Genomic DNA, 26,790 nt, shown 5'->3' on the forward strand with positions numbered 1-26,790 from the left:
TTCGAATGGACCCTGAACAAGAAGGTCCTGTCTCAAAGGTAGCTTCCATGGTGGAGCCGATGACATATTCACCAGGTCTGCATACCAAGTCCTGCGTGGCCACGCAGGAGCTATCAAGATCACTGAGGCCCTCTCCTGATTGATCCTGGCTACCAGCCTGGGAATGAGAGGAAACGGTGGGAATACATAAGCTAGGTTGAAGGTCCAAGGTGCTACTAGTGCATCTACTAGAGTCGCCTTGGGATCCCTGGATCTGGACCCGTAGCAAGGAACCTTGAAGTTCTGACGAGATGCCATCAGATCCATGTCTGGAGTGCCCCATAATTGAGTTATTTGGGCAAAGATTTCCGGATGGAGTTCCCACTCCCCCGGATGGAATGTCTGACGACTCAGAAAATCCGCTTCCCAATTTTCCACTCCTGGGATGTGGATCGCAGACAAGTGGCAGGAGTGATCCTCCGCCCATTGAATTATTTTGGTCACTTCTTTCATCGCCAGGGAACTCCTTGTTCCCCCCTGATGATTGATATATGCAACGGTCGTCATGTTGTCTGATTGGAACCTTATGAATTTGGCCTTTGCTAGTTGAGGCCAAGCTCTGAGAGCATTGAATATCGCTCTCAGTTCCAGAATGTTTATCGGGAGAAGAGACTCTTCCCGAGACCATAGACCCTGAGCTTTCAGGGAATCCCAGACCTCGCCCCAGCCCACTAGACTGGCGTCGGTCGTGACAATGACCCACTCTGGTCTGCGGAAGCTCATTACCTGGGACAGATTGTCCAGGGTCAGCCACCAACGGAGTGAATCTCTTGATAGAAGAATAAAAACTACATTAAAACACCAAAAAACTCTTAACCATCTCCGTGGAGATGTTGCCTGTGCAACGGCAAAGAGAATGACTGGGGTGGGCGGAGCCTAGGAGGGACTATATGGCCAGCTTTGCTGGGACTCTTTGCCATTTCCTGTTGGGGAAGAGAATATCCCACAAGTAAGGATGACGCCGTGGACCGGACACACCAATGTTGGAGAAAAATTATTTTAAATTTACAGGTATATCTTGTGCATTAGATGTTGAGGGAACAGCAACAGGTAATGAACTACTACTGATGGATACATTCTCTGTATGTAAAAGTTTATCATGACAACTATTACAAACCACAGCTGGAGATATAACCTCCACAAGTTTACAACAAATGCACTTAGCTTTGGAAGAACTGTTATCAGGCAGCAGGGTTCCAACAGTGATTTCTGAGACAGGATCAGATTGAGACATCTTGCAAATGTAAGAAAAAAAAACAACATATAAAGCAAAATTATCAATTTCCTTATATGGCAGTTTCAGGAATGGGAAAAAATGCAAACAGCATAGCCCTCTGATAGAGAAAAAAGGCAAGAGGCATATAGGAATCTTAAATAATAAAAATATTTGGCGCAAAGTATGACGCACAACACAAACAAAAATATATTTTTTGGCGCCAACAACGTAGGGAAATGACACACTCGTGTCACAGAAGACGCAACCCTGTGAAGGACTCGGCGTTGACTAAGACACCGGAAATTACGAATGTGCATCAACGAACGTAACTTTCGCTCCAAAAAAAATCTCGCCCCAAGAATGACGCAATGTACTTTGGCATTTTGCGCCCTCGCGAGCCTAATTCTGCCCGCAAATGTAAAAGACAGTCAATTTGAAAAAGAGACTATACCCCAGGTAAGAAATACATTTTTACTAAAAAAGCATTTCCCAGATATGAAACTGACAGTCTGCAAAAGGAAATATACTGAAAACCTGAATCATGGCAAATATAAGTACAATACATATATTTAGAACTTTATAAAATACATAAAGTGCCAAACCATAGCTGAGAGTGTCTTAAGTAATGAAAACATACTTTCCAAAAGTCACCCATCCACATATAGCAGATAGCCAAACCAGTATTGAAACGGTTATCAGGTAATGGAATATGAGAGTATATCGTCGATCTGAAAAAGGAGATGAATCTCTATGACCGATAACAGAGAACCTATGAAATAGATCTCCCGTGAGGAAAAACCATTGCATTCAATTGGTGATACTCCCTTCACATCCCTATGACATTCACTGTACTCAGAGGAATCAGGCTTCAAAATGCTGAGAAGCGCATGTCAACATAGAAATCTTAGTACAAACTTACTTCACCACCTCTAAAGGAGGCAAAGTTTGTAAAACTGAATTGTGGGTGTGGTGAGGGGTGTATTTATAGGCCCCTCCTGGTAGGATTGTATATCCCATACGTCACTAGCTCATGGACTCTTGCCAATTACATGAAAGAAATTATGATTTTTATGCAGTCTCATGATTTAATCTGCTATTATTGCTCTTGGTTGTACCTGAAGTAAATGGGCTGGTCAGAGGCAGAGCTGGGTGAGGCCGAGTCCTCTTCACTGGACTGTGTTGATGTTTCTAGAGCTGACTCCGTCTCAGAAGAGCTCTGTCTGCGCTGGCCATCTAAGCGTGAGGCTGTCAGGAGGAGACAGACGTTACTGAGAAGACAGTTTGCAAGACATCCCTGTTATCACTCAATGTCCCAATCAATAGATGGTCCAAACCAAAGGCACCACTGAATCTTCAAGGCTACTGTTAATAGTCTTCAAAACACCATGGCCAGCTATCCAAATAGTCACTGCAATATACAAAACAAGAAGGCGCTCCAATGGCACAATATCTCAATTCATGTGAAATGTCAGGTCACACAAAGGACATATACTCATAAGAATAGTGCACCATATAAAGTGCAAACACAAAGTCTGGGTATATTAGTAGCTCAACAACTAGCAACCTCCACTGTTTCCCACAAGCTGTTATGTGTAATACCCTGAATTTTGAAGTTGGTTCCCAACCACCGTTTCGGATATCCAAAATATTCATTCAAAATGTTCAGTAATTTAAAAATACCCAATTTTCTATGGGATATTTATTAAAAAAAATATACATAAATTATTATGATAAAACAATAATTAAAGTATTCCTACAACGTGTTTCAGAGCTTATGGCACTGTTTCCTCAGGTAGTATATTCTAAAAATACAACATGCAGCTTTATATAGCGTCTTCAAGTAAGCAAATTCTAATTGGTTCAATATTGATTGGATAGCTATGAAAATGATCCAATTTAAATTCCTCTTACCTATAGAGCCCCTATATAGTTTTTATTCCCTGTGCCAATCTCAGCTTGAGACTGAATTGTGTATGGTTCGTCAGCGTTTTATTGAACCATCGCTTACACCATCCACAAACATCATCATGCACTACACGCAAGGATCTGCCCGCTCGTCACCACAACAAAAAATAAAAATATGAACTCAAGTGCTCTCTACCTATATCACTATGTATTTGTCATAAAGCATTATATTTAGAAAGTGCTTACTCGTTACAAAGTATAAAGTGCTTTTGAAAGTGATAATATATTGAATGTGTCCAATATTAAAATTTCCTAATAGTGATCGATATGTATCCAAATATATAAAACTACACATGGAAACTACCTGTGATTTCACATTAAATTTTAAAAACTATTACGTTCACTTCACAAAGTATATGTATAACAAAAATACTAATCACTCTCAAACATACAACATAAAATGAAACAAAACCTACTACTAAACTGTAGCCAAATATAGATTTTCATTTAAACCTTCTGGATGTAAGGTTTTTAATTTCCAAATCCAGAAGGTTTCTCTTTGTAGTAATCTAGATTTCATTAGTAGGCTATTATTGTTTCATTTTATGTTGTATGTTTGAGAGTAGTTAGCATTTTCGTATATATATATATATATATATACATATCTACATATACATATATATATCTACATTATATATATACATATATACACACATACAGTATATTGAATGTAATATATATATATATATATATATACACATACACACACACATACAGTATATTGAATGGAATCACAGATAGTTTAATATAACAGGTAATGAGAAATACATATATTTCATAGTTATCCAATTAATAATTAATAATTAGAAATTGCTTACTTGATGACGCTATAAAAAACAGAATTTATGCTTACATGATAAATTTCTTTCTCTTGCGATTTATCAAGTCCACGGATTCATCCTTACTTGTGGGATATTCTCCTTCCTAACAGGAAGTGGCAGAGCACCCACAGCAGAGCTGTCTATATAGCTCCTCCCTTAGCTCCACCCCCCAGTCATTCGACCGAAGGCTAGGAAGAAAAACAGAATTTATGCTTACCTGATAAATTAACTTTCTCCAACGGTGTGTCCGGTCCACGGCGTCATCCATAACTTGTGGGAATATTCTCTTCCCCAACAGGAAATGGCAAAGAGCACAGCAAAAGCTGTCCATATAGTCCCTCCTAGGCTCCGCCCACCCCAGTCATTCGACCGATGGACAGGAGAAAAAACAGGAGAAACTATAGGGTGCCGTGGTGACTGTAGTTAAAGGGCCACTGTAAGTAAATATTTTCTATGCCTGTTACTAACTAACTACCCCAAATACGCTTTTTATCAATAGCATTTCATTAACATATCTCTACCGTATATCAGAAATCTTGTCTGCAAATTTAATTGTTTTCCAAACCCACTCCATGGGTATCCTTTGCTCTGTACCAATCTGTTTACAGTACCTAGGTTTCAAAATGGCGCTTTAAACACAATTTCATTGGTTTAAGTATTTTGAACATGCAGTGCTGAAAATAGTGGGCAGGATAACGTGACATCATCTGGGAATAAAAGAAATAACTTTTAGAACGTTATGAAACTTCGTTTTGGAGAAAATATAGGTCAGTAGGTTTTAATTAATGTTTATTAACTTTAATATGTTAGTTGTTTGGCTTAAAAATTATAACAGAAAGTAATCCTTTAAAGAAAGAAATTCATCAAACCTGATTAAAAAACCAGGGCGGGCCGTGGACCGGACACACCGTTGGAGAAAGTAATTTATCAGGTAAGCATAAATTCTGTTTTCTCCAACATTGGTGTGTCCGGTCCACGGCGTCATCCATAACTTGTGGGAACCAAAACCAAAGCTTTAGGACACGGATGAAGGGAGGGAGCCAATCAGGTTACCTAAACGGAAGGCACCACGGCTTGCAAAACCTTTCTCCCAAAAATAGCCTCCGAAGAAGCAAAAGTATCAAATTTGTAGAATATGGCAAAAGTGTGCAGGGAAGACCAAGTCGCTGCCTTACATATCTGATCAACAGAAGCCTCGTTCTTGAAGGCCCATGTGGAAGCCACAGCCCTAGTAGAGTGAGCTGTGATGCGTTCGGGAGGCTGCCGTCCGGCAGTCTCATAAGCCAATCGGATGATGCTTTTCAGCCAAAAGGAAAGAGAGGTAGCAGTAGCTTTTTGACCTCTCCTCTTGCCAGAATAAACGACAAACAGAGAAGACGTTTGTCTGAAATCCTTTGTTGCTTCTAAATAGAACTTTAAAGCACGAACTACATCTAAATTGTGTAACAAACGTTCCTTCTTTGAAACTGGATTCGGACACAAAGAAGGCACAACTATTTCCTGGTTAATATTCTTGTTAGAAACAACCTTTGAAAGGAAACCAGGTTTAGTACGCAAAACAACCTTATCTGAATGGAACACCAGATAGGGTGGATTACACTGCAGAGCAGATAACTCAGAAACTCTTCTAGCAGAAGAAATAGCAACCAAAAACAGAACTTTCCAAGATAACATCTTGATATCTATGGAATGTAGAGGTTCAAACGGAACCCCTTGAAGAACTGAAAGAACTAAATTCAGACTCCAGGGAGGAGTCAAAGGTCTGTAAACAGGCTTGATCCTGACCAAAGCCTGAACAAAAGCTTGAACATCTGGCACAGCTGCCAGTCGTTTGTGTAACAAGACAGATAAAGCAGAAATCTGTCCCTTTAGAGAACTCGCTGATAATCCCTTATCCAAACCTTCTTGGAGAAAGGAAAGGATCCTAGGAATTTTGATCTTACTCCATGAGAATCCCTTGGATTCACACCAACAGATATATCTTTTCCATATTTTATGGTAAATTTTTCTAGTTACAGGTTTTCTGGCTTGCACCAGAGTATCTATCACAGAATCCGAAAACCCACGCTTAGATAAAATCAAGCGTTCAATTTCCAAGCCGTCAGCTGGAGAGAAACTAGATTTGGATGTTCGAATGGACCCTGTACTAGAAGATCCTGTCTCAAAGGTAGCTTCCATGGTGGAGCCGATGACATATTCACCAGGTCTGCATACCAAGTCCTGCGTGGCCACGCAGGAGCTATCAAGATCACTGAGGCCCTCTCCTGTTTGATCCTGGCTACCAGCCTGGGAATGAGAGGAAACGGTGGAAACACATAAGCTAGGTTGAAGGCCCAAGGCGCTACTAATGCATCCACTAGAGTCGCCTTGGGATCCCTGGAACTGGACCCGTAGCAAGGAACCTTGAAGTTCTGACGAGACGCCATCAGATCCATGTCTGGAATGCCCCATAATTGAGTCAACTGGGCAAATATCTCCGGGTGGAGTTCCCACTCCCCCGGATGGAATGTCTGACGACTCAGATAATCCGCCTCCCAATTTTCCACTCCTGGGATGTGGATCGCAGATAGGTGGCAGGAGTGATCCTCCGCCCATTTTATGATTTTGGTCACTTCTCTCATCGCCAGGGAACTCCTTGTTCCCCCCTGATGGTTGATGTAAGCAACAGTCGTCATGTTGTCTGATTGGAATCTTATGAATCTGGCCTTTGCTAGCTGAGGCCAAGCCCTGAGAGTATTGAATATCGCTCTCAGTTCCAGAATGTTTATCGGGAGAAGAGACTCTTCCCGAGACCATAGACCCTGAGCTTTCAGGGAGTCCCAGACCGCACCCCAGCCCACTAGACTGGAGTCGGTCGTGACGATGACCCACTCTGGTCTGCGGAAGCTCATTCCCTGGGACAGGTGATCCTGGGTTAGCCACCAACGGAGTGAGTCTCTGGTCTTCTGATCTACTTGAATCACTGGAGACAAGTCTGTATAGTCCCCATTCCACTGTTTCAGCATGCACAGTTGTAATGGTCTTAGATGAATTTGCGCAAAAGGAACTATGTCCATTGCTGCAACCATCAACCCTACTACTTCCATGCACTGAGCTATGGAAGGTCGTGGAACAGAGTGAAGAACTTGACAAGCGTTTAGAAGTTTTGACTTTCTGACATCTGTCAGGAAAATCTTCATTTCTAAAGAATCTATTATTGTCCCCAAGAAAGGAACTCTTGTCGACGGAGACATGGAACTCTTTTCTATGTTCACCTTCCACCCGTGAGATCTGAGAAAGGCCAGAACGATGTCTGTGTGAGCCTTTGCCTTTGAAAGAGACGACGCTTGTATCAGAATGTCGTCCAAGTAAGGTGCCACTGCAATGCCCCTTGGTCTTAGAACCGCTAGAAGGGACCCGAGTACCTTTGTGAAAATCCTTGGAGCAGTGGCTAGCCCGAATGGGAGAGCCACAAACTGGTAATGTTTGTCCAGAAAGGCGAACCTTAGGAACTGATGATGATCTTTGTGGATAGGAATATGTAGATACGCATCCTTTAGATCCACGGTAGTCATAAATTGAGCCTCCTGGATTGTAGGTAAAATCGTTCGAATAGTTTCCATTTTGAACGAAGGCACTCGGAGAAATTTGTTTAGAATCTTTAAATCCAGAATTGGTCTGAAAGTTCCCTTTTTTTTGGGAACTACAAACAGATTTGAGTAAAACCCCATTCCTTGTTCCACAGTTGGAACTGGGTGTATCACTCCCATTTTTAACAGGTCTTCTACACAATGTAAGAATGCCTGTCTCTTTATTTGGTTTGAAGATAAGTGAGACATGTGGAACCTTCCCTTTGGGGGTAGTTCCTTGAATTCCAGAAGATAACCCTGAGAAACTATTTCTAGTGCCCAGGGATCCTGAACATCTCTTGCCCAAGCCTGAGCGAAGAGAGAGAGTCTGCCCCCTACTAGATCCGGTCCCGGATCGGGGGCTACTCCTTCATGCTGTTTTGGTAGCAGCAGCAGGCTTCTTGGCCTGCTTACCCTTGTTCCAGCCTTGCATCGGTTTCCAAGCTGGTTTGGTTTGCGAAGCATTACCCTCTTGTCTAGAGGCTGCAGAGTTGGAGGCCGGTCCGTTCCTGAAATTGCGAAAGGAACGAAAATTAGACTTATTCTTGGCCTTGAAAGGCCTATCTTGTGGGAGGGCGTGGCCCTTACCCCCAGTGATGTCTGAGATAATCTCTTTCAATTCTGGCCCAAAAAGGGTTTTACCCTTGAAAGGGATATTAAGCAATTTTGTCTTGGAAGATACATCCGCTGACCAAGACTTTAGCCAGAGCGCTCTGCGCGCCACAATTGCAAACCCTGAATTTTTCGCCGCTAATCTAGCTAACTGCAAAGCGGCATCTAAAATAAAGGAATTAGCTAACTTAAGTGCGTGAATTCTGTCCATAACCTCCTCATACGGAGTCTCTCTACTGAGCGACTTTTCTAGTTCCTCGAACCAGAACCATGCTGCTGTAGTGACAGGAATAATGCATGAAATAGGTTGCAGGAGGTAACCTTGCGGTACAAAAATCTTTTTAAGCAAACCCTCCAATTTTTTATCCATAGGATCTTTGAAAGCACAATTATCCTTGATAGGAATAGTAGTGCGCTTAGCTAGTGTAGAAACTGCCCCCTCGACCTTAGGGACTGTCTGCCATAAGTCCTTTCTGGGGTCGACCATAGGAAATAATTTCTTAAATATAGGAGGGGGGACAAAAGATATGCCTGGCTTCTCCCACTCCTTATTCACTATGTCCGCCACCCGCTTGGGTATAGGAAAAGCGTCGGGGTGCACCGGAACCTCTAGGAACTTGTCCATCTTGCACAATTTTTCTGGAATGACCAGGTTGTCACAATCATCCAGAGTAGATAGCACCTCCTTAAGCAGTGCGCGGAGATGCTCTAATTTAAATTTAAATGTCACAACATCTGGTTCTGCCTGTTGAGAAATTCTACCTGAATCAGAAATTTCCCCATCTGACAAAACCTCCCTCATGGCCACTTCAGATTGGTGTGAGGGTATGACAGAGCAATTATCATCAGCGCCCTCCTGCTCTACAGTGTTTAAAACAGAGCAATCGCGCTTTCTCTGAAATGCAGGCATTTTGGATAAAATATTTGCTATGGAGTTATCCATTACTGCCGTCAATTGTTGCATAGTAACAAGCATTGGCGCGCTAGAAGTACTAGGGGTCTCCTGCGTGGGCAAAACTGGTGTAGACACAGAAGGCGATGATGTAGAACTATGTCTACTCCCTTCATCTGATGAATCATCTTGGGCAACTTTATTATCTGTGGCAGTACTGTCCTTACTTTGTTTGGACGCTATGGCACAATTATCACACAATTTTGAAGGGGGAGACACATTGGCTTCCTTACATACAGAACATAGTTTATCTGATGGCACAGACATGTTAAAGAGGCTTAAACTTGTCAATAAAGTACAAAAACCGTTTTAAAACAAAACCGTTACTGTCTCTTTAAATTTTAAACAGGGCACACTTTTTTACTGAATATGTGAAAAACTATGAAGGAATTGTTCAATTTTAACCAAATTTTCACCACAGTGTCTTAAAGCATTCAAAGCATTGCACCCCAAATTTCAGACCTTTAACCCTTAAAATGACGAAACCGGAGCCGTTTATAGTTTTAACCCCTCTACAGTCCCAGCTACAGCCTTTGCTGCAACTTTACCAAACCCAGGGGGGTATACGATACCAAATGAAGCCTTCTAGGGACCTTTTCAACTACTTCCAGACCCATACACATGCAGCTGCATGTCCTGCTCTCAAAAGTAACTGCGCAGTAATGGCGCGAAAATGAGGCTCTGCCTACTACATAGAAGGCCCTTCCTGACTGGGAAGGTGTCTAAACCAGTGCCTAACGTAAAAAAACGTTCCCCAAAGTTATAAAATGTGAAATTCAACATCAAGCTGTATAAAATGCCCAAATAAAGCAATCGATCTAGACCATAAAAGTGTCTACCAGTTTTATAGCCCATATTAAGCCCTTTATTCTGTTTGAGACTAAGAAAATGGCTTACCGGTCCCCATGAGGGGAAAAATGACAGCCTTCCAGCATTACACAGTCTTGTTAGAAATATGGCTAGTCATACCTTAAGCAGAAAAGTCTGCCAACTGTTTCCCCCAACTGAAGTTATCTCATCTCAACAGTCCTATGTGGAAACAGCAAACGATTTTAGTTACTGCTGCTAAAATCATACTCCTCTCACAAACAGAACTCTTCATCCTTTTCTGTTTCAGAGTAAATAGTACATACCAGTACTATTTTAAAATAACAAACTCTTGATAGTAGAATAAAAAACTACAACTAAACACCACATACTCTTCACCATCTCCGTGGAGATGCTGCTTGTTCAGCGGCAAAGAGAATGACTGGGGTGGGCGGAGCCTAGGAGGGACTATATGGACAGCTTTTGCTGTGCTCTTTGCCATTTCCTGTTGGGGAAGAGAATATTCCCACAAGTTATGGATGACGCCGTGGACCGGACACACCAATGTTGGAGAAAAGGAGAAACTATAGGGTGCAGAGGTGACTGAAGTTTTTTAAATAAAAATATACTACCTGTCTTAAATAGACAGGGCGGGCCGTGGACTCGATACATCGCAAGAGAAAGAAATTTATCAGGTAAGCATAAATTCTGTTTTCTCTTGAAAGATGTATTGAGTCCACGGATTCATCCATACTTGTAAGATACCAATAGCAAAGCTTTAGGACACGGATGAAGGGAGGGACAAGACAGGTACCTTAAACGGAAGGCACCACTGCTTGTAGAACCTCCCAAAAATAGCCTCCGAAGAAGCAAAAGTATCGAATTTGTAAAATTTGGAAAAAGTATGAAGCGAAGACCAAGTCGCCGCCTTACAAATCTGTTCAACAGAAGCCTCATTTTTAAAAGCCCATGATGAAGCCACTGCTCTAGTAGAATGAGCAGTAATCCTTTCAGGAGGCTGCTGGCCAGCAGTCTCATAAGCCAAACGGATGATGCTTTTCAGCCAAAAAGAAAGAAAGGTAGCCGTAGCCTTTTGACCTCTCCGCTTACCAGAATAAACAAACAATGAAGATGTTTGAAGGAAATCTTTAGTTGCTTGTAAGTAGAACTTTAATGCACGAACCACATCAAGATTTTGCAACAGACGTTCCTTCTTTGAAGAAGGATTAGGACACAGTGAAGGAACAACAATTTCCTGATTGATATTCCTATTAGAAACAACCTTAGGAAGGAATCCAGGTTTGGTACGCAAAACCACCTTATCTGCATGGAAAACAAGATAAGGTGAGTCACACTGTAAAGCAGATAACTCAGAAACTCTTCGAGCCGAAGAGAAAGCTACTAAAAACAGAACTTTCCAAGATAGAAGCTCAATATCTATGGAATGCATAGGTTCAAACGGAACCCCTTGAAGAACTTTAAGAACTAAGTTTAGGCTCCATGGTGGAGCAACGGGTTTAAATACAGGCTTGATTCTGACTAAAGCCTGACTAAACGCCTGAACGTCTGGGACATCTGCCAGACGCTTGTGTAAAAGAATAGACAAAGCAGATATCTGTCCTTTTAAGGAGCTAGCTGATAATCCCTTCTCCAATCCTTCTTGGAGAAAAGACAATATCCTAGGAATCCTAATCTTACTCCATGAGTAACCCTTGGATTCACACCAATCAAGATATTTTTGCCATATCTTATGATAAATTTTCCTGGTGACAGGCTTTCCAGCCTGAATCAGGGTATCAATGACCGACTCAGAGAAACCACGCTTTGATAAAATCAGGCGTTCAATCTCCAAGCAGTCAGACGCAGAGAAATTAGATTCGGATGCTGGAATGGACCTTGGATTAGAAGGTCCTGCCTCATCGGCAGAGTCCACGGTGGAACAGATGACATGTCCACCAGGTCTGCATACCAAGTCCTGCATGGCCACGTAGGTGCTATCAAAATCACTGAAGCTCTCTCCTGCTTGATTCTAGCAACCAGACGTGGAAGGAGAGGAAACGGTGGAAATACATAGGCCAGGTTGAAGGACCAGGGCACTGCTAGAGCATCTATCAGTACTGCCTGGGGATCCCGGGACCTGGACCCGTAACAAGGAAGCTTGGCGTTCTGACGGGACGCTATCAGATCCAATTCTGGTGTGCCCCATAGCTGAGTCAGCTGGGCAAATACTTCCGGATGGAGCTCCCACTCCCCCGGATGAAAAGTCTGGCGACTTAGGAAATCCGCCTCCCAGTTCTCTACCCCTGGGATATGGATTGCTGAAAGATGGCAAAAGTGAGTCTCCGCCCATCAGATTATTTTGCTTACCTCCATCATCGCTAGAGAACTCAGTGTTCCTCCTTGATGATTGATATAAGCTACAGTCGTGATGTTGTCCGACTGAAATCTGATGAATTTGGCCGCAGCTAGCTGAGGCCACGCCTGAAGCGCATTGAATATCGCTCTCAGTTCTAGAATGTCTATCAGGAGGAGAGTTTCCTCCCGAGACCATAAGCCCTGTGCTTTCAGGGAGTTCCAGACTGCACCCCAGCCCAGCAGGCTGGCATCTGTCGTTACTATGAGCCACTCTGGCCTGCGGAAACACATTCCCTGAGACAGGTGGTCCTGGGACAACCACCAGAGAAGAGAATCTCTGGTCTCCTGATTCAGATGTATTTGAGGAGATAAATCTGCACAATCCCCATTCCACTGTTCGAGCATGCATAGTTGCAGTGGTCTGAGATGTAGGCGGGCAAAAGGAACTATGTCCACTGCCGCTACCATAAGTCCGATTACCTCCATACACTGAGCCACTGATGGCCGAGGAATGGAATGAAGAGCTCGGCAGGTGGTTAAGAGTTTTGATTTTCTGACCTCCGTCAGAAATATTTTCATTTCTACCGAGTCTATCAGAGTCCCTAGGAAGGAAACTCTTGTGAGAGGGAAGAGAGAACTCTTTATGTTCACCTTCCACCCATGAGATCTCAGAAAAGCCAACACGATGTCCGTGTGAGACTTGGCTAGCTGGAAAGTGGACGCTTGAATTAAGATATTGTCTAGATAAGGCGCCACTGCTATGCCCCGCGGTCTTAGAACCGCCAAAAGGGACCCTAGCAACTTTGTGAAAATTCTGGGAGCCGTGGCCAACCCGAAGGGAAGGGCCACAAACTGGTAATGCCTGTCCAGAAAGGCGAATCTGAGGAATTGATGATGATCTCTGTGAATAGGAATGTGCATATACGCATCCCTTAAGTCCACGGTAGTTATATATTGACCCTCCTGGATCAGAGGCAGAAGAGTCCGAATAGTCTCCATCTTGAATGATGGTACTCTGAGGAATTTGTTTAGAATCTTGAGATCCAAGATTGGTCTGAAAGTTCCCTCTTTTTTGGGAACCACAAACAGGTTTGAGTAAAACCCTAGCCCTTGTTCTGCTTTTGGAACTGGGCGGATCACTCCCATGGTATGTAGGTCTTCTACACAGCGTAAGAACGCCTCACTCTTTGTCTGGTTTGCAGACAATTGAGAAATGTGAAATCTCCCCCTGGGGGGGGGGAGTCTTTGAAGTCCAGAAGATATCCCTAGGACACAATTTCTAAAGCCCAGGAATCGTGAACATCTCTTGCCCAAGCCTGAGCGAAGAGAGAGAGTCTGCCCCTACTAGATCCGGTCCCGGATCGGGGGCTACCCCTTCATGCTGTCTTGGAGGCAGCTGCAGGCTTCTTGGCCTATTTACCCTTGTTCCAAGTCTGGTTAGGTCTCCAGACTGACTTGGATTGGGCAAAATTCCCCTCTTGCTTTGCAGCAGGGACCACCCTTGAAGTTCCGAAAGGAACGAAAATTATTTTGTTTGGTCCTCATTTTATTTGTTTTATCCTGAGGGAGGGCATGGCCTTTCCCTCCAGTGATGTCTGAAATAATCTCTTTCAGTTCAGGCCCGAATAGGGTCTTTCCTTTGAAAGGGATGTTCAAAGGTTTAGATTTTGATGACACCCCAGCAGACCAGGACTTAAGCCATAATGCCCTGCGCGCTAAAATGGCAAAACCTGAATTCTTTGCCGCTAATTTAGCCGGTTGAAAAGCAGCATCTGTAATGAAAGAATTAGCCAGCTTAAGGGCCTTAATTCTATCCATAATATCCTCTAATAGAGTCTCCATCTGAAGAGCCTCTTCTAGAGCCTCGAACCAGAAAGCAGCTGCAGTAGTTACAGGAACAATGCACGCAATAGGTTGGAGAAGAAAACCTTGATGAACAAAAAATTTCTTTAGGAAACCCTCTAATTTTTTATCCATAGGATCTTTGAAAGCACAACTGTCTTCGATAGGTATAGTTGTACGCTTGGCGAGAGTAGAAATAGCTCCCTCCACCTTAGGAACCGTTTGCCACGAGTCCCACATCGTGTCAGATATGGGAAACATTTTCATAAAAACAGGAGGGGAAGCGAAAGGTATACCTGGTCTATCCCACTCCTTAGTAACAATATTTGCAATCCTCTTAGGGACTGGAAAAACATCAGTGTAAACAGGAACCTCTAAGTATTTGTCCATTTTACATAATTTCTCTGGGACCACTATAGGGTCACAATCATCCAGAGTCGCTAATACCTCCCTGAGCAACAAGCGGAGGTGTTCAAGCTTAAATTTAAAGGCCATCATATCAGAATCTGTCTGAGGGAGCGTCTTCCCTGAATCAGAAATCTCTCCCTCAGATAGCAAATCTCTTACCCCTACTTCAGAACATTGCGAGGGTATATCGGATACGGCTACTAAAGCGTCAGAAGGCTCAGCATTTGTTCTTAACCCAGAGCTGTCACGCTTTCCTTGTAACCCAGGCAGTTTAGATAAAACCTCTGTGAGGATTGTATTCATAACTGTGGCCATGTCTTGAAAGTAAACGAAGTCAACGCACTAGAGGTACTTGGCGTCACTTGTGCGGGCGTTACTGGTTGTGACACTTGGGGAGAACTAGATGGCATAACCTAATTTCTTTCTGTCTGAGAATCATCTATTGCTATATTTTTAAGTGCTATAATATGCTCTTTAAAATCTATAGACATATCAGTGCAAGTGGGACACATTCTAAGAGGGGGTTCCACAATGGCTTCTAAACACATTGAACAAGGAGTTTCCTTGATGTCAGACATGTTAAACAGGCTAGTAATGAAACAAGCAAGCTTGGAAAACACTTTTATTCAAAGTAAATAATACTTAGAAAAAAACGGTACTGTGCCTTTAAGAGAAAAAAAGATGCACAAACTCTGTAAAACAGTGTAAAAAAGCAGTAAACTTTTCGAAATTTTTACAGTGGAATCATAAAGCCTTAGTAATATTGCACCACCAGACAAATACGTCAAAAACCGGTATAAAAACGTTCAGCACCTTGCCACAGCTCTGCTGTGGCGCCTACCTGCCCTTAGGGATAAATTTGTGGGGAAAAAGTTTCCTTTAGGCCCTCAAATACAGCAGGAGAAGCAGCTGGATGTCTTGTGTGTAAAAGAAACTGCGCAACTGAGGCGCAAAAATAGGCTCCTCCCACCTCACTCAATGTTAGTGGGGCCTAAAAGAAACACACCAAAGTGTTTCTAAACTAGCCATGTGGGTTAATAACCCTTAAATAAGCCATAATGACACTTCAAAGTCCCTCAAAAACGTTAATCTTTTAATAAAAAAGCGTTTTTCCTATAAGTGTCACCAGTAACAACTGAGCCCTTTATGCAAGCTGGGATTCCATACTAAGTGTCTGAATACAGCTTACCCTTCCCTCATGGTGATACTGCCAGCTTTTTCTAGAATTATCACAGTCTGTCTAGAAAAAAATTGACTGAACATACCTCAATGCAGCTTAGCATGCAAACCGTTCCACCAACTGATGCTTTCCTGTACTCCTCAGCCTCTGTGGGAACAGCAGTGGATCTTAGTTACAAAGTGCTAAAATCATCATCCTCCTTGCAGAAATCTTCATCCCTTTTCTGCCAGAGAGTAAATAGTACACACTGGTACCATTTAAAATAACAAACTTTTGCTTGACAAAATAAAAACTAACATTTTTGTCACCACACTCACTTCCTAGTACTTAAAGTAGGCAAAGAGAATGACTGGGGGTGGAGCTAAGGGAGGAGCTATATAGACAGCTCTTCTGTGGGTGCTCTCTTTGCCACTTCCTGTTAGGAAGGAGAATATCCCACAAGTATGGATGAATCTGTGGACTCGATACATCTTGCAAGAGAAAGCTGTCTGTTGAACTTTTAGTGAAACATACAATTTATAAATGTACAGAGAAACAGTCCTCGGAAGATATTAAAGTTAAATTTCCATCATTTTATTAGATTGTTTAAAATACAACATAATTGGGAGGCGGAGCAAGCCCAGTGCTCGAATGGGCGCATAGCACAGGAGTTCTGCCTGCGTTATTCTTTAAAACGTCTCCAGACCACTTACAGCAGTGGAAAATAACATCAGGAGTCCACTAAAGGCTTGTGCGACCTAACCTTTATAATTTAGAGATTAAGAGGCTTCCTTACCAGAGCGACAGATCCTTCTTTACACTGGCGGCCTGCGCCTCAACTTCTCAAGAGGCGACCATCTTTAACAACTCGTGGCAGTCTAATGGACCCCTGGCAGGAAGCCCTTTGTGGCCCTGTCGTTACGTAGCAGTGCTTTTTTTGTCAGTCACTGCAGAGATCTGTGCACTTTACTACTATTGCTTACCAACTTGATAGAACATCAGTGCTCATTTAACCTGACAGTTTCTTGCTAAGCCAACTACAAGAACTATTTGCTGAGCAGTTCCTGAAAATGGAGGAGTGACCGGTTGTGATCCTCGACCCCACTCCGAGGATACAAGACAAGGTATCTCTGGCCTCTGATGTGTGCAGTCCCCTTGTGAATGAGAAGGGTCTTCCCTTTGTAACACCACCTGATCATAATCGACGTTTGTTGGCTCTTGATTCAGCACCCGTGAATGCCTACACGATTTCTGCTACTAGTGTGGTTAGAAACCAGTAGTGCATAGCTGCTCCTTTAACAAATGATACCAAGAGTACAAAGCAAATTTGATAATAGAAGTAAACTGGAAAGTTGTATAAAATTGTATGTTCTGTCTAAATCATGAAAGAAAAATTTTGGGTTTCATGTCCCTTTAACTGTGAGTTCAGTTTCATGACAATAGGTTTAAATATTTCCAGTTTTTCCTTGTTCAGCAATACATATTATAATCCAATACAGTATTTAACATCAGTACCTAACTCACTGACAAAGGGGGCAAACTTTTTTTATGTCTTAAAGGATGGTTGATAACTTTTTACAACTGAACTTTATATCTATCAAGGAGATCTATTAATTTAAATACTTAAAGTCACAGTTCAAGATACCATATTCACTGACAGTGATCTCCTATTGGCACCAGTTTACATAGTGAGTCTGTAATGCAGCCCTGGATTGCAAACTAAAAATATACCATCTTTCAAAAAAAGCTGGTACCATAATACTGTCCCTCATTAGAAGATAGGTAGTGGCCAGAGCTTAGTTTGTATTTTATTTAAAGAACAGTAGCTAGTTGGTATGATAAGACCATGGTGTTATGCTTTTATTTTCTTTATAGTTACTTTATCAAAATATTTTAAAAAAAAACATAATTTATGCTTACCTGATAAATTCCTTTCTTCTGTTGTGTGATCAGTCCACGGGTCATCATTACTTCTGGGATATTATCTGCTCCCCTACAGGAAGTGCAAGAGGATTCACCCAGCAGAGTTGCTATATAGCTCCTCCCCTCTACGTCACCTCCAGTCATTCGACCAAAGACCAACGAGAAAGGAGAAACCAAGGGTGTAGTGGTGACTGAATTATAATTTAAAAAATATGTACCTGCCTTAAAAAACAGGGCGGGCCGTGGACTGATCACACAACAGAAGAAAGGAATTTATCAGGTAAGCATAAATTATGTTTTCTTCTGTTATGTGTGATCAGTCCACGGGTCATCATTACTTCTGGGATACCAATACCAAAGCAAAAGTACACGGATGACGGGAGGGATAGGCAGGCTCATTATACAGAAGGAACCACTGCCTGAAGAACCTTTCTCCCAAAAATAGCCTCCGAAGAAGCAAAAGTGTCAAATTTGTAAAATTTGGAAAAAGTATGAAGCGAAGACCAAGTTGCAGCCTTGCAAATCTGTTCAACAGAGGCCTCATTCTTAAAGGCCCAAGTGGAAGCCACAGCTCTAGTGGAATGAGCTGTAATTCTTTCAGGAGGCTGCTGTCCAGCAGTCTCATAGGCTAAACGTATTATGCTACGAAGCCAAAAAGAGAGAGAGGTAGCAGAAGCTTTTTGACCTCTCCTCTGTCCAGAATAAACGACAAACAGGGAAGAAGTTTGGCGAAAATCTTTAGTTGCCTGCAAGTAGAACTTGAGGGCACGAACTACATCCAGATTGTGTAGAAGACGTTCCTTCTTTGAAGAAGGATTTGGACACAAGGATGGAACAACAATCTCTTGATTGATATTCCTGTTAGTGACTACCTTAGGTAAGAACCCAGGTTTAGTACGCAGAACTACCTTGTCTGAGTGAAAGATCAGATAAGGAGAATCACAATGTAGGGCTGATAACTCAGAGACTCTTCGAGCCGAGGAAATAGCCATTAAAAATAGAACTTTCCAAGATAACAATTTTATATCAATGGAATGAAAGGGTTCAAACGGAACACCCTGTAAAACGTTAAGAACTAAGTTTAAACTCCATGGCGGAGCAACAGTTTTAAACACAGGCTTGATCCTAGTTAAAGCCTGACAAAAGGCCTGGATGTCTGAATTTTCTGACAGACGCCTGTGTAACAAGATGGACAGAGCTGAGATCTGTCCCTTTAATGAGCTAGCCGATAAACCCTTTTCTAAACCTTCTTGTAGAAAAGACAATATCCTAGGAATCCTAACCTTACTCCAGGAGTAATCTTTGGATTCACACCAGTATAGGTATTTACGCCATATTTTATGGTAAATCTTTCTGGTAACAGGCTTCCTAGCCTGTATCAGGGTATCAATAACCGACTCAGAAAAACCACGTTTTGATAAAATCAAGCGTTCAATTTCCAAGCAGTCAGCTTCAGAGAAGTTAGACTTTGATGTTTGAATGGACCCTGAATCAGAAGGTCCTGTCTTAGAGGTAGAGACCAAGGCGGACAGGATGACATGTCCACTAGATCTGCATACCAAGTCCTGCGCGGCCATGCAGGCGCTATTAGAATCACTGATGCTCTCTCCTGTTTGATTTTGGCAATCAATCGAGGAAGCAGTGGGAAGGGTGGAAACACATAAGCCATCCTGAAGTTCCAAGGTGCTGTCAAAGCATCTATCAGAACCGCTCCCGGATCCCTGGATCTGGATCCGTAGCGAGGAAGTTTGGCGTTCTGGCGAGACGCCATGAGATCTATCTCTGGTTTGCCCCAACGTTGAAGTATTCGGGCAAAGACCTCCGGATGAAGTTCCCACTCCCCCGGATGAAGAGTCTGGCGACTCAAGAAATCCGCCTCCCAGTTCTCCACTCCCGGGATGTGGATTGCTGACAGGTGGCAAGAGTGAGACTCTGCCCAGCGAATTATCTTTGATACTTCTATCATTGCTAGGGAGCTTCTTGTCCCTCCTTGATGGTTGATGTAAGCTACAGTCGTGATGTTGTCCGACTGAAACCTGATGAACCCCCGAGTCTTTAACTGGGGCCAAGCTAGAAGGGCATTGAGAACTGCTCTCAATTCCAGAATGTTTATTGGCAGGAGACTTTCCTCCTGACTCCATTGTCCCTGAGCCTTCAGAGAATTCCAGACAGCGCCCCAACCTAGAAGGCTGGCGTCTGTTGTTACAATTGTCCAGTCCGGCCTGCTGAACGGCATCCCCCTGGACAGATGTGGCCGAGAAAGCCACCATAGAAGAGAGTTTCTGGTCTCTTGATCCAGATTCAGAGTGGGGGACAAATCTGAGTAATCCCCATTCCACTGACTCAGCATGCACAATTGCAGCGGTCTGAGATGTAGGCGTGCAAAGGGAACTATGTCCATTGCTGCTACCATTAAGCCGATCACCTCCATGCATTGAGCTACTGACGGGAGTTGAATGGAATGAAGGACACGGCATGCATTTAGAAGCTTTGTTAATCTGTCTTCTGTCAGATAAATCCTCATTTCTACAGAATCTATAAGAGTCCCCAAGAATGGAACTCTTGTGAGAGGAAAGAGAGAACTCTTCTTTTCGTTCACTTTCCATCCATGCGACCTTAGAAATGCCAGAACTAACTCTGTATGAGACTTGGCAGTTTGAAAGCTTGAAGCTTGTATCAGAATGTCGTCTAGGTACGGAGCTACCGAAATTCCTCGCGGTCTTAGTACCGCCAGAAGGGCACCCAGAACCTTTGTAAAGATTCTTGGAGCCGTAGCCAATCCGAATGGAAGGGCTACAAACTGGTAATGCCTGTTTAAGAAGGCAAACCTTAGATACCGGTAATTATCTTTGTGAATCGGTATGTGAAGGTAAGCATCCTTTAAATCCACTGTGGTCATGTACTGACCCTCTTGGATCATGGGTAAGATTGTCCGAATAGTTTCCATTTTGAACGATGGAACTCTTAGGAATTTGTTTAGGATCTTTAAATCCAAGATTGGCCTGAAAGTTCCCTCTTTTTTGGGAACCACAAACAGGTTTGAGTAAAACCCTTGTCCTTGTTCCGACCGCGGAACCGGATGGATCACTCCCATTAATAATAGATCTTGTACACAGCGTAGAAACGCGTCCTTTATTTGGTTTGTTGACAACCTTGACAGATGAAATCTCCCTCTTGGGGGAGAGAATTTGAAGTCTAAAAGGTATCCCTGAGATATGATCTCTAGCGCCCAGTGATCCTGGACATCTCTTGCCCAAGCCTGGGCGAAGAGAGAGAGTCTGCCCCCCACTAGATCCGGTCCCGGATCGGGGGCCCTCGGTTCATGCTGTCTTTGGGGCAGCAGCAGGTTTACTGGCCTGCTTGCCCTTGTTCCAGGACTGGTTAGGCTTCCAGCCTTGTCTGTAACGAGCAACAGCTCCTCCCTGTTTTGGTGCAGTGGAAGTTGGCGCTGCTCCTGCTTTGAAATTCCGAAAGGGACGAAAATTAGACTGTCTAGCCTTAGCTTTGGCTTTGTCTTGAGGTAGAGCGTGGCCCTTACCTCCTGTAATGTCAGCAATAATTTCTTTCAAACCGGGCCCAAATAAAGTTTGCCCCTTGAAAGGTATATTAAGTAATTTGGACTTAGAAGTTACATCAGCCGACCAGGATTTTAGCCACAGCGCCCTGCGTGCCTGAATGGCGAATCCTGAATTCTTAGCCGTAAGTTTGGTTAAATGTACTACGGCCTCCGAAATGAATGAATTAGCTAGTTTAAGGACTCTAAGCCTGTCCGTAATGTCGTCCAGCGTAGCTGAACTAAGGTTCTCTTCCAGAGACTCAATCCAAAATGCTGCCGCAGCCGAGATCGGCGCGATGCATGCAAGGGGTTGTAATATAAAACCTTGTTGAATAAACATTTTCTTAAGGTAACCCTCTAATTTTTTATCCATAGGATCTGAAAAAGCACAGCTATCCTCCACCGGGATAGTGGTACGCTTAGCTAAAGTAGAAACTGCTCCCTCCACCTTAGGGACCGTTTGCCATAAGTCCCGTGTGGTGGCGTCTATTGGAAACATCTTTCTAAATATTGGAGGGGGTGAGAACGGCACACCGGGTCTATCCCACTCCTTAGTAACAATTTCAGTTAATCTCTTAGGTATAGGAAAAACGTCAGTACTCGCCGGTACCGCAAAGTATTTATCCAACCTACACATTTTCTCTGGTATTGCAACAGCGTTACAATCGTTGAGAGCTGCTAAGACCTCCCCTAGTAATACACGGAGGTTTTCCAATTTAAATTTAAAATTTGAAATATCTGAATCCAATCTGTTTGGATCAGAACCGTCACCTACAGAATGAAGCTCTCCGTCCTCATGCTCTGCAAGCTGTGACGCAGTATCAGACATGGCCCTAGAATTATCAGCGCACTCTGTTCTCACCCCAGAGTGATCACGCTTGCCTCTTAGTTCTGGTAATTTAGCCAAAACTTCAGTCATAACAGTAGCCATATCTTGTAATGTTATCTGTAATGGCTGCCCAGATGTACTAGGCGCCATAATATCACGCACCTCCCGGGCGGGAGATGCAGGTACTGACACGTGAGGCGAGTTAGTCGGCATAACTCTCCCCTCGCTGTTTGGTGAAATTTGTTCAATTTGTACAGATTGGCTTTTATTTAAGGTAGCATCAATACAGTTAGTACATAAATTTCTATTGGGCTCCACCTTGGCATTGGAACAAATGACACAGGTATCTTCCTCTGAATCAGACATGTTTAACACACTAGCAATAAACATGCAACTCGGTTACAATTTTATTTAATAAAAACGTACTGTGCCTCAAGAAGCACTAAACGATTAAATGACAGTTGAAATAATGAACTGAAAAACAGTTATAGCATCACTCTTAACAAACAACACAACTTTTTAGCAAAGGTTTGTTCCCATTAGTAAAATAACACTAATTAAATTTTAAACATAAAAATTACAGAGCAACGTTTTAAATCACAGTCACTATATAAGTCTCACAGCTCTGCTGAGAGAATCTACCTCCCTTCAAAGAAGTTTGAAGACCCCTGAGTTCTGTTAGAGATGAACCGGATCATGCAGAAAAACTGACTGGAAATTTTTGATGCGTAGCAAAGAGCGCCAAAAACGGCCCCTCCCTCTCACACACAGCAGTGAGAGAGAAACGAAACTGTCATAATTAACACAAGCAAACTGCCAAGTGGAAAAATAATGCCCAAATACTTATTCACTCAGTACCTCATTAATGCAAACGATTCTACATTCCAGCAAAAACGTTTAACATGAAAAATACCTAATAAAAGGTTTAATGTACTTTTACAGAGTAATTCCGGTGAAATACCATCCCCAGAATACTAAAGTGTAGAGTATACATACATGTTCATTATAACGGTATGGCAGGATTTTTTCATCAATTCCATTCAGAAAATAAAAACTGCGACATACCTCAATGCAGATTCAACTGCCCGCTGTCCCCTGATCTGAAGCTTTTACCTCCCTCAGATGGCCGAGAAACAGCAATATGATCTTAACTACTCCGGTTAAAATCATAAGAAAAACTCTGGTAGATTCTTCTTCAAACTCTGCCAGAGAGGTAATAACACGCTCCGGTGCTATTGTAAAATAACAAACTTTTGATTGAAGTTCTAAAAACTAAGTATAATCACCATAGTCCTCTCACACCTCCTATCTAGTCTTTGGGTGCAAGAGAATGACTGGAGGTGACGTAGAGGGGAGGAGCTATATAGCAACTCTGCTGGGTGAATCCTCTTGCACTTCCTGTAGGGGAGCAGATAATATCCCAGAAGTAATGATGACCCGTGGACTGATCACACATAACAGAAGAAAGTAGGTTTACAAAGTGGCTCCCTCCATACATAAAACCTTATATTATTATTGGCACTGCTTGAGGACCAAGAGCGGTCGTTTTCTTTAGAAGGTTCTCGTGTAGATAGGCATTCTATGTTAATATTACAAGTTTTGTTTATTACCTATGCTTAAAGGGACACTGAACCCAAATGTTTTCTTTCATGATTCAGATAGAGCAGCAATTTTAAGCAACTTTCTAATTTACTCCTATGATCAATTTGTCTTCTCTCTCTTGCTATCTTTATTTGAAAAAGAAGGCATCTAAGCTTTTTTTTTTTTTTTTTTTTTTTTTTTTTGGTTCAGCCCTCTGGACAGCACTTGTTTATTGGTGGCTGAATTTATCCACCAATCAGCAAGAACAACCCAGGTTGTTCGCCAAAAATGGTCTGGCATCTAAACTTACATTCTTACATTTCAATTAAAGATACCAAGAGAATGAAGAAAATTTGATAATAGGAGTAAATTAGAAAGTTGATTAAAATTTCATTATCTGAATCACGAAATAAAAAATTTGGGTTCAGTGTCCCTTTAAGTCTTGAAGTACAAACTGTTTTCAGATCCTTACTATTCCTGTATTGAATTGTTGAGCACACAATGTTCTAGCTCTGCATTGAACCTCTCTTGTGAATATGTACAGTTTGTTTGTCTGCTTAGAAAAACCTCAATAAAAAGTTGGAAAAATAAATAAAAGAATACATCATCGCTTCAGCACAATAATCAGCTGTTAATCCCCTTTTTAGTATATACTGCCTGAGGAATTCATGCCGTTAGCAATGTGAAACGCGTTACAGAAATAATACTATTTCATGTATATTTTAATAAAACAAAATGTATGCTTACCTGATAAATTATTTTCTTTCCTGGCAGGGAGAGCCCACAAATTCTACAACACCTGGCCACCAGGAGGAGGCAAAGCACCCCAGCCAAAGCATTAAATATCCCTCCTACTTCCCATACTCCTCCAGTCATTGATCCAAGGAAAAAGTAGGAGAAACACTAGGGGTATAGAGGTGCCAGAAGATAAGGAAAGAACGCCACCTTGAAATAATAGGGCGGGTTTGTGGACTCTCCCTGCCAGGAAAGAAAATATTTTATCATGTATGCATACATTTTGTTTTCTTTCCAATGGCAGGGAGAGTCCACAACTTCATTCATTACTGTTGGGAATCCAATACCCAAGCTAGAGAGGACACAGAATGAACAGGGAGGGAAAATAAAGCAGGCGGACCTAATCTGAAGGCACCACCGCTTGAAGCACCTTTCTCCCAAAAGAAGCCTCAGCTGAAGCAAAAACATAAAACTTGTAATTTTTTTTAAAAAGGTATGCAAAGAGAACCAGGTAGCCGCCTTACAGATATGTTCCATAGAAGTTTCGCTCTTAAAAGCCCAAGAAGAGGACACTGCACGGGTAGAATGAGCCATAATCCTCTCAGGAGGTTGTTGACCAGAAGTCTCATAAGCCAAACGAATTAAAGTCCTCAGCCAAAAAGAAAGAGTAGTCGCAGTGGCCTTTTGACTCTTGCGCTTACCGGCATACCAGACAAACAAGAAAGAAGATTGGCTAAATTCCTTGGTTGCATGAAGATAGAACTTCAAAGCACAAACTTCATCCAGATTATGTAACAAACGCTCCTTCGGAGAGGAAGGATTAGGGAAAAATGGAAGTACAACTATTTCCTGATTGATATTGCAGTCAGAGACAACTTTAGGAAGAAAACCTAACTTGGTACGCAAAACAGCCTTAAACGCATAAAAAACAAGATAAGGGGGATCACACTGTAAGGCAGCTAGCACCGAAAATCTGTGAGGAGAGGAAATAGCCAACAAAAACAAAACTTTCCAAGACAAAAGTTTAATGTCAACAGAATGCATAGGCTCAAACGGAGCCTGTTGAAGCACTCGAAGAACCAGATTAAAGGGTCATGAAAACCAAATTTTTTCTTTCATGATTTAGAAAGAGCATGTAATTTTAAACAACTTTTTAACGTCTATTATCTAATTTGTTCATTCTCTTGATATTCCAAGCTGAAAAGCATATCTAGATAGGCTCAGTAGCTGCTGATTGGTGGCTGCACACAGATTCCTCGTGTGATTGGCTCATCCATCTGCATTGCTATTTCTTTAACAAAGGATATCTAAAGAATGAAGCAAATTAGATAATCAAAGTAAATAGGAATATTGCTTAAAATTGTATTCTCTATCTGAATTATGAAAGAAAAAATGTGGGTTTACTGTCCCTTTAAGGCTCCAGGGAGGAGCAACTGATTTAAATACAGGCCTGGGCCTAACCAGGGCCTGAACAAAGGACTGAATGTCAGGAAGATTAGCCATTTTTAAAAAAATTTTTTTTTTTTGAAGGGTTAATATTACCAGAAATAGAACATTGGGTCTTAGAACCCTTAGGCTTGGACTGTAACACTGATGGCAAGCATACAGAACAAAAGTGTGCAGGGGGGCAAACAGTGGCCTATTCCTGCTTGAGCCTGCTCTATTGCGTATAGTATCCTGAGAATAGGATACATGAAAAAGTCCCCTAACCCCTAAAGGAGGAGGAAAGGTGCCATCCGGTCACCTGTTATAGATCCCATATGTCTGTAGGTCCCCCCAAAGTGAAGAAATAAACACAAAGGGACTTATCCTCCAGGGTCACTGCTGTGGAGCAGTCACAGAACTTCCAGTTCTGACAGCTTCATCCACTTCTGACAGGGACCTGAGGTAGAAAGGAAAGAAGTGTTAGCTTGCACTGGTTGCCAGATGGGGTGTTAGCAAATTTACACTGGAAGGAGGCTAGGGAAGGTTCCCTGCGAAATCTAGGAGCTAACAATCATCAATATTCTTACACAGTTGCAGCAAAACTGCAGTCCTATCTTGCAGGGAAGCTACCCATTAAATGACTTTAAATCCGTTCTTCTTCAGAGCACTTTCTTCGCCAACCTCCTAGTTTACTAGGCAAAGAATGACTGTGGAGTAAGGCAAGTGGGAGGGATACTTAATACTTTGGCTGGGGTGTCTTTGCCTCCTCCTCTGGCCAGGGGTTGTATTTTCAACAGTAATGAATGTGTTTGTGGACTCTTCCTGCCATTGAAAAGAAATAACCTGTAGAAAATTGGGGAATTTTAAATTACTGAAAATGTTGTGTGAATATTTAGGTAGCTGGAACGGTAGTTAGGTACCCAATGCAAAATTCAGGATCTTACACAGATCAGCTTG

The 26,790-nt window shown here is 42.3% G+C and overlaps 1 protein-coding gene across 3 annotated transcripts in view; it reads right to left on the reverse strand.

Annotated features, from left to right (window-relative positions):
- Positions 1-26,790, reverse strand: part of ATG2A (autophagy related 2A) — a 514,214-nt gene that overhangs the window by 62,840 nt on the left and 424,584 nt on the right. For 2 of the 3 annotated variants that reach the window (XM_053720124.1, XM_053720123.1), the window contains exon 36: positions 2,371-2,500. In XM_053720124.1, the coding sequence (XP_053576099.1) occupies positions 2,371-2,500 (130 nt within the window). Of the gene's footprint in view, positions 1-2,370; positions 2,501-2,546; positions 2,664-26,790 lie in introns of those variants that run through there. The other variant, XM_053720125.1, reaches the window with a different exon arrangement.

The sequence above is a fragment of the Bombina bombina genome, chromosome 7 (genome assembly GCF_027579735.1).
Source record: "Bombina bombina isolate aBomBom1 chromosome 7, aBomBom1.pri, whole genome shotgun sequence".
NCBI classification, from domain to species: domain Eukaryota; kingdom Metazoa; phylum Chordata; class Amphibia; order Anura; family Bombinatoridae; genus Bombina; species Bombina bombina.